The sequence below is a fragment of the Simochromis diagramma genome, unplaced genomic scaffold (assembly GCF_900408965.1).
Source record: "Simochromis diagramma unplaced genomic scaffold, fSimDia1.1 OVJJ01000816.1, whole genome shotgun sequence".
NCBI classification, from domain to species: Eukaryota; Metazoa; Chordata; class Actinopteri; order Cichliformes; family Cichlidae; genus Simochromis; species Simochromis diagramma.
Window position 1 is genome coordinate 11,789,577 of NW_024386908.1, and position 8,150 is coordinate 11,797,726.

The 8,150-nt window shown below is 38.6% G+C and overlaps 1 protein-coding gene across 1 annotated transcript; it reads left to right on the forward strand.

Annotated features, from left to right (window-relative positions):
• The first annotated feature begins 3,046 nt into the window (after nucleotides 1–3,046).
• LOC120735577 lies at nucleotides 3,047–7,499 on the forward strand. Its single transcript, XM_040035010.1, has 3 exons — nucleotides 3,047–3,812; nucleotides 4,025–5,744; nucleotides 5,841–7,499. The coding sequence occupies exons 2-3, from the start codon at nucleotides 4,117–4,119 to the stop codon at nucleotides 6,925–6,927; spliced, it is 2,715 nt and encodes a 904-aa protein (XP_039890944.1). The 5' UTR covers nucleotides 3,047–3,812; nucleotides 4,025–4,116; the 3' UTR covers nucleotides 6,928–7,499.
• The last annotated feature ends 651 nt before the right edge of the window (nucleotides 7,500–8,150 follow it).

Consider the following 8,150-nt stretch of genomic DNA (forward strand, 5'->3'; position numbering starts at 1 on the left):
TTTAAAATAAATAACTAAAAGGATAAACTTCAAACCAAGCATCTGATCATTTGAAACCTTATAGACGTTAAAATCCGTGACAAGGTTGAAAAAAGTACGATTAAAAATGGTAAATTAAAATGATATCTGAACATCTGTTTTTCATTTGCTTCTTTGGGATTTGGAGCATACAACAACAGTAAGGAGTAACTGGTGAGGCTGATGGGCGGCTTTGAGGATACACTGGGGGAACAATCATTCAACTGTAAAAGTGATTTAGCTAGGAGGCAAAAGTCCAGACAGACAGATTGTGGAGTATATCATACGCTTTGTCTGTGAAAGGGATTTTTGAAGCTGTCGATGGGAGAGACAGATAGAGAAAGGCTTTGAAATCAGTTGAAAGGGAGGAGGGGCAATGTTCTGTATAAAATATCATTTCATTTAAACACATACACGCATACAGCAGGCCCACATGCTGTACAGTGAAACACTCTCCCATATTTATAGCCTAAACAGGTGCAACCCTACGATACCACCTCCACCTCTGTTCCTTCCAGTATTGCTGCTTTTCACACCTACTCTCCTATACATTACGTCACCTCTGACAGGAAATGAGCCACTACTATTCAAGCAGCTGTAGAGACTGCTCTCTTCTTATGGGCTTTCATTTAGGTCCCCTTCCATGTCATTTATTATTCATGTGTATTAAAGTCGATATTGTTTTCTTCTCATGATCCAGAAGAACAGAACTGATCTAGACCCATACAAAACATTAAAGCCCATCTGCTGTGTTTTTTCAGTGCAGTCTTATGCAATAGGAGGCTCTTTTGGGGCAACTTGAGCAGTTATGTGTGAACATGCTGCCACTTTGTGGCCTTGCAATGCAACTACTATCAGATTGTTCTTTCACATGACATATTTCCTACACTAGAGGTCAGCATTTTAAAGGCGTGCTTGTGTGTGACCATAATAAAGTAGTGAAACTGCTTTGGTTTGGTACAAAAGGGCATAGTCCACATTTCAAGTGTTTTTGGCTTCTAGTGAGGAAACTCAGTAAAGCTGTTTCTCACATTTGGATATTGTTTTTGAACAATAACCAATTTGTAAAAAGTTTCATCATTTATTCTATCTTGTCTAGTGTGGTTCTATACTCGTGGATAAAACTGACTGAAAAGCATTGTTTGTCAGCTCGGCCTTTGTGTATTTTCATGACCATTTGTGTATCTGTTTTTTTTTTAAAGATAAACATAAATACTCACATTCCCACACATAATAATTCAATGGAAAACTGAAAAGCAGTGTTCACGATGCAACAAAAACACATTCACAGATTATGTGTTTTAAAGACACACATCTAAATAAATAAATATCTGAACACCGAAGGGGAACGAAACCATCTGTTTGACATTTGCAGTTCGGTTTTCATTATTTTTAAGATGTGTTTTATACGGCATGGGAAAATTCTGTCCAAAATATTTACAGCATTGAAAATTGGCCCTGATTTTCAGGCCCTCGCTGAGCACGTTGTGCTTTAATCCACATGTTCTTAAAAATAGTCTGGTAATGAATGGTTGTTTTTGCACAACACAACTTTGTTCAGCTAAAGAAATAACACAACACAAATTGTTTATTTAACTGTTTCTATTTGAAATACACATGTAGCCTGATACAGCGCTGTTCTTCTAAATGTACATTAATTCCAGTGATCGCCAGGACAAAAAAACTGCATGTGTGGAATTGTTTGTCAAATCTGATTAACAACAAAAGCACAAGCTCCATGATTTGTTGCTCCCATTGCAAGTGAGATTTCTACTTTTTTGACATTTAATGAGTTGCAGTTTTTTCAGGGTTGATAGCAGTTTAATTTATACTGAAAATAATGAGTTGCTGCCCTTATCAGCACTCATGCTGCATACCTTAGAGAGTTATTATCTCTGTGCACTGTGGGGCTAGGGCATGAGTCATGAATTGGGTTGTTTTCTGTCTAAGCTAACATTGTTGCTGTTAAGGCAAAACCTATCATGGTCTACTACAGCAAGTATACTAGGACATCTTAGCCAAGTTCAAAATGAAACCAGACCAGACATTAATTTATTAGAAGTTTGTAGGATAAAGCCTTGATTAACCCTTCATGTCTTTATATTTTGCTGGGGAAAATAATATGCACGTGTGTTTTGTGGCAGGCTGCTCTTAACAAAATGCCTAAAGATAAAATTTTAAATCGGATCTTTCCTAAGTTGTGTGTTATCTGTAGAGAAAGGTCCATCTTTTGAGTTAGGTGATGTTTTTATGGTTGAATTATGTAAAGGTCAGTGTTAAGTGGCTTAAGAAACATTAAAACATTCCTCTAAAATGGTCAAGTACACAGAATGAGTGAAAAAGCATCCGATGTCCAAAGAAAAACTTTGCTAGACCTCCAGGATACCTAGAGAGTTATTACTCTAGACCGAGTCGCAATATAATCTGGCTCCTTGGCTGCAAAACACAAGAACTGAAGGCTGCAACAAGACTTTTGTGCAGTACTGTAACCTAATGCTGAAGAAGAGAATAATACATCTAACCATTCATCATAATCAAATTGCTATAACTGGTTTTTGCACTCCTGGAGTACTTCAAAATATTAGCATATGAGTGAAAGGCCAAGCAGTTTCCAGGATCCACTTCTCACCCTCATATAACCTCTTAGATGCAAATGCCTTCGCGTGGCAGATAGTAGCCACTGTAAAGCGGCCATCACCTCTGACCTCTCTTCCTAAAGTTGCCCCATTTTCCCACTATTGATCCTTCAGATTCCTCTGACATTGAGAGTAAGTGTGACAATCCTCTTCCAGATAAAGGCATTTTAGGAGTTATTACCCATGGCTTACCCAGAGCTTATGTGTGAAACCTCTCCATACAGAGAGGGGCACTGAAATGGACCATTAAAGTTAACTATGCCGGGGTAGTGTGTGGTTCAAAGGTTGCACTCTTTCTCCTGGAGTATTCTGTTCAGTAGCTTTTAAGTCTGATGTCTGAAGTCTGATGCTACAGATAGAGGCACGTGAGGGTCAACTGGAAAAGGCAGACAATAAGGGAATTCAGCATGATGGGTAAGCAACTCTCATACATCAGTTGAGCAATGTCTTTGTTGTGCTGTCCTTAACCTTCATTATTTTACTCTATTATCATATTTAATGTATTATTTTACTGTATTCATATTATCCCTTTATAATTTTGGGATTCTGCATTCTATGTGTATTTAATTAATTTATTTAATTTTTTAGTTTTTTCACCAAAAAGTTATTTAAATATGAAGATGTGTAAATTGTTATTATTTGATATCGGGGTTTTCTTAGAATGTGTTTGAAGCCAGAAAGAGGTCAGACCTGTTAAAAGGGAATGAAAATCAAAACCAAGTACATGTTATGGGACCTAAAATGTAGCACACATACACATGGTCATTTATTATATTGTATTACATACAGAAGCCATTCGTAACTTTCTAGGAAACTGGAGATTCATACAATCAGTTCATGTTTTTAAACCTGTTAAGGTTTAAAAGCTACTGGTCAAAAATAAATGTTTAGCACACTTTAAATATCTGTGGCTCAGGGTAAATTTATCAGAAGGGGTGAATAAGGCTTGTACAAAGAAGTGCTCAAACAGATTAGAAAAGTGCCATTTATTGATTCAACAGGTTTATAAATGTAACCAGATTTTATTTTTAACGCTGAGAATGTTCTTATGACTCTTGTCTGAAATTTGTTTTACTGATATTTGTCCCTCAACAGAGAAAATAGAAGTGCTGACACTCACACTTGTCCTGCTGTGCACTGTCTCTGGATTTTCACAGAGTACGTATTACATTCCAGTAAGTTAAAGCTAGAAAGTTTTTAGCATTTTTGAGTTGACATTCTTTCAGTAAAGATAATCGTTTACAGACCTAAGCCCTGACATTCCCGTAAACACCTTTCATGTTAATTATGCTAGTTGTTGTAACGTGAAAGTGTAGCTTTTTAGTGCTTATTTAAATGTATGAACTTTCTGTCATTGCATTGTACAACAGGACTGACTTTCGCTCAGATAGACGGATGGAACAGCCATGACCAGTCTGACTTGAGAAATAAGGAGCTTAGCGATGTTTTTACATCTGCAGAGATGAGAAAAAATGGCGCCGAAAATATTACTGAGGAATCCACTCAAATGACAAAAACTGAGGAACAGAGGGGTGAAAGGAATACCTCAGAGAGGAACCCTACTAGAGAGCTTGTCGAGAAAGTAAAGACTGTGAAGGAAAGAAGGGGAGATGGACTGACTTCACAGATAGAAACAGAAATGGAGGAAAACACAGAGCGTGAAACGACCACAGCTGGCAGTATAGAAGGACTCTTTGTAAAGAAAAGTGATGAAGGGTACACCCCTGAGACATTTCTCACAAGTAGTCTTTTACAAGAAGCAACAAAAAGAGAGATCTACTCTGTACCAGACACAGCTGAATATGTAGATACAGATAAAGAGGTTGCATCGAAAATGAGAGAAAATGGACCGAGTTTGGACCCTGCCTCAAAGACAGAGATACACAATGAGAGCAGGAGACTGACACGTACTGGGAAAAAATGGAAAATAGATCATGATCATGATGCAGTGATACCAGAGGAAGCAAATCACAACAGGATAGATGTGAAAGTGAAGAGAAGTGATCAAATAGAGAGGCTAAAACAAAAAATGGTTGAAGAGGAGCAAGAAGGAGAGCTAGTTGCAGGGATCAGTCATCAGGAGAAGAGAAGAGCGGCACAAACTATAAAAGAAATAGGAGACAAGGAGAAGGGTGCAAAAAAGAGTGAGGACATAGCCCATGCAGTCTATAAGGAATTAATAGAAAAAGAAGATCAGGTATTAATTAACAACATTGCATCTCCTTTAAGTATATTTCCTGCTCAGGTAGAAAATGCCACAATTCAAATTATCATCCGTTCTCAAAATAAGCCTCCTGCTTATCACATCTCCCCTTCACTTCCTGTCACACCCACACAAATTCCTCCAGACTCCTCTCACCCTCCCACCCTTTACACCACGGATAGTTTTCAGTCTCCTTCTGTCAATATTCACATTCCTAACTCAGTCAGTCACATCACAGACTTAACAGAGAGTCTGGGGGGCCATCTCAAGCAGAAAGAAATGGAAGTGAAGGCTGCCTCAGTTATAGAAGATGTAATGGCTAAAAATGTTTTGTTGAAACCAGCATGGAAAGAGGTACAAACACACAGAGCAGAGGACAAGGGGGAAATAAACAGAGTTGTGCAACCATATGAGGGTGAATTTATCTTCTTGGTCCAAACAGCAACAACACAACCCAACGAAGCAAAGTTTTTCACCAGAGAGCCAAACTCAACATCAAAAATAAATGCCGTTTTATCTGCTGAAGTGCCTCGGCTTGCACACAAATCAAACACGTTGCAGTCGATGGGAAAATACCGAAATGTTGAACTGATGGAGAATTACACCAAACTTACAGGGAAGCAAAATAAAGCATCTTCTCCGCAACCACAGCTGAACAAACCTTCAGCCAAACCACAGCTCGGAACTGCCAAAACACCTTCACCGAGGCCAGTGAAAAACAACAAGCAAAGCAAAAATAAGACCATCAAGAAGTCCAAGGAAAAGAGAAGGAAGAAGAACAATAAAACCCAAAAGCCACCAAAGAAGAAGAAAGAAATCTTCCCACCAACGCAGTTTCCTTACTTTATGGACAACTATTGTCCAATCGAGTGTGCCTGCTATGGAAGGTAAGACAAAGGATACTAAAATGAGACTAAGATACCCTTTCAATATTCTTAATATTAAATCACTAATGATTCTTTAATTGTATGTGTTGTTTTTAGAGTGGTCCAGTGCTCAGACAAAGGTTTGGATAAGGTTCCTTATGGTATCCCCTATAATTCCCGCTACATCCTCCTTATGAATAACTACATCAACAGCATCCAGCTGGACCTGCTAAATCAATATGACTCTATGGAGTTCCTTGTACTAAGCAACAATCGTCTCACAGATGGTTCAATTGAGGGAGCTTTTGAAGGGGTCCCAGCTCTGAAACGCCTCTACTTGGATAGGAATCTCTTACAAAGGGTGCCAGCAGACCTTCCAGCTTCTCTGGAGGAGCTTCGTCTGGACAACAACCGCCTGACCGTGATGTCGAAGGCAGCCTGGGCATGGTGCCCTGGCCTCTTGGTTCTGAGCCTCAGCAACAACAGCCTTGGGAATAATTCAGTTCCTAATGGCGTGCTCTCCCCTCTAGGGAACCTGCGCACTCTAAACCTGGATCACAACATGTTGATCTCAGTACCTCTGGGGTTACCATTGTCAATCAAAGAGCTCTATCTTAAGGGTAACGTCCTTGAGAGTTTTGGCCGAGGAGCTTTCAACGGGAAATCAGGGTTGGTGGTGTTGGACCTGAGTGCAAACAGACTGATAAACAAAGGGCTAGATAGGGATTCCTTCCTCAATACAACGTTCTTGGAAAGCATCAACTTAGAGGGGAACAGACTAAAACAGGTGCCACAACACCTTCCTCTATCTGTTAAAACTCTAAATTTGGAAGGAAACTTCATATCTTCCATAAAGAAATCAGCTTTCAGAAGTTTGAAAAAGCTAGAGCACCTAGGCTTAGCATGGAATAAAATCTTTAAAGTGACAACAGGTGCATTCAGGATGCTGCCTGTACTGCACCAGTTAGACCTGAGTCACAACACACTGAAGCAGGTGCCCAGACAGTTACCTAAAGGTTTGCACTCAGTAGCACTCAAGCACAACAAGATTCGGTCAGTGCCTCGCGATGCTTTCTGCTGGGGCAATAAAACTCTCAGCGGACTTGTGAAAGTGCAGTTGGAGCACAATTTCATTGATATGGCAAAGCTGGATGCACATGCCTTCAGATGCTTACGGGGCTTCCAGGTGGTGCACTTCTATTGAGCATCTGAAAAGTTTCATAGGCTTGGATTTTTTTATGCACACAATTGAAATAAAAGTTTATAGTACTGAATCCTGCTTTGAAAGTTTTATCCAAGACCTGAGGTGAATGCCACTATTACAAGAAACCAATGATGAAACTCAAAAACAATATTTATTGTGTGTGAAATTCAGTTTATTGTGTGTGACCCACCAAAGTCTCAGTGTCCGACTATTTTTATGACTCAGGCTGCTTTTCCCAAAAGCCCTTATATGGTAGGAAAACATCTGTTTGCATGCAGCATGAGCAGCCTAAGGTACCTAGAACCAGAATTGTATGACTGCAAATCATCATGTTATTACTGACAGTTTTTATTTCTGGCAGTTTTTCCATGACCAACTAAAGCAAACATTATTATTTTATCCTACAGTAATTAGGTTTAAAAAAAAAAAAAGCTGCTCTGTTTTATTAGGCTAAAAGTTAAATTAAGACTACTTATATGAAGGTAACTGAAGGAATGAAGGAATTAGAAATTTAAAAAAAAAAAAGAAAGAAAAGCAATTATGTTGAATGTATGTAAACTTGTTTAATTTAATTATTGGATCCAAATTTACTTTTCTTTTTAACATTGTCAGCATTGTTTTCATTTGTCCTAGTTTCTAGAATGTGGATATGTCAGATATGCTGACAGTGAGAGACTCTCTGTGGCCTATGGATTCATATTTGTTTTGGGTAAAGTGTGAGCTCACTGATTGCAACCATCTATTCTTTCCTCTGTGTGTACCAACAATATGTTTTATGAGTCACTGAATAACAAAGATTCTACTGATTATATGCCATTGTCATGACACTCTCTTCGCCTTTTCGTCTCCACTATAACATCTTACTTAACTAGATGTCTGTTTTCCTCAAATCTTCAACGAAAAAGTTTAATCATATAAATTTGTCAGACTCAATAAAAAACAAGTTAAAATAAAGAACTCGTTTGCTGGTGTATTTGATTGTTTGTTGCTTTTTCCCTGTTTGTAACCATTCCAGCTTTCTGGTTCTTAGTGAAAGAACAAAGACAGTGTGATGGGGCAGTTTAAAGGTTCAGTCTTAGTTATCCTGTCGGTTGACTTATTGTTCCACGGTAAATACATGGCCCAAAAATGTAAATACATTCCTAATAAACTAGCCACTAGATGGCAATAATGTATAGAAGAACGTTTCCAATGAGGACAGCCTTGGGGTATGTGTGCAAAAC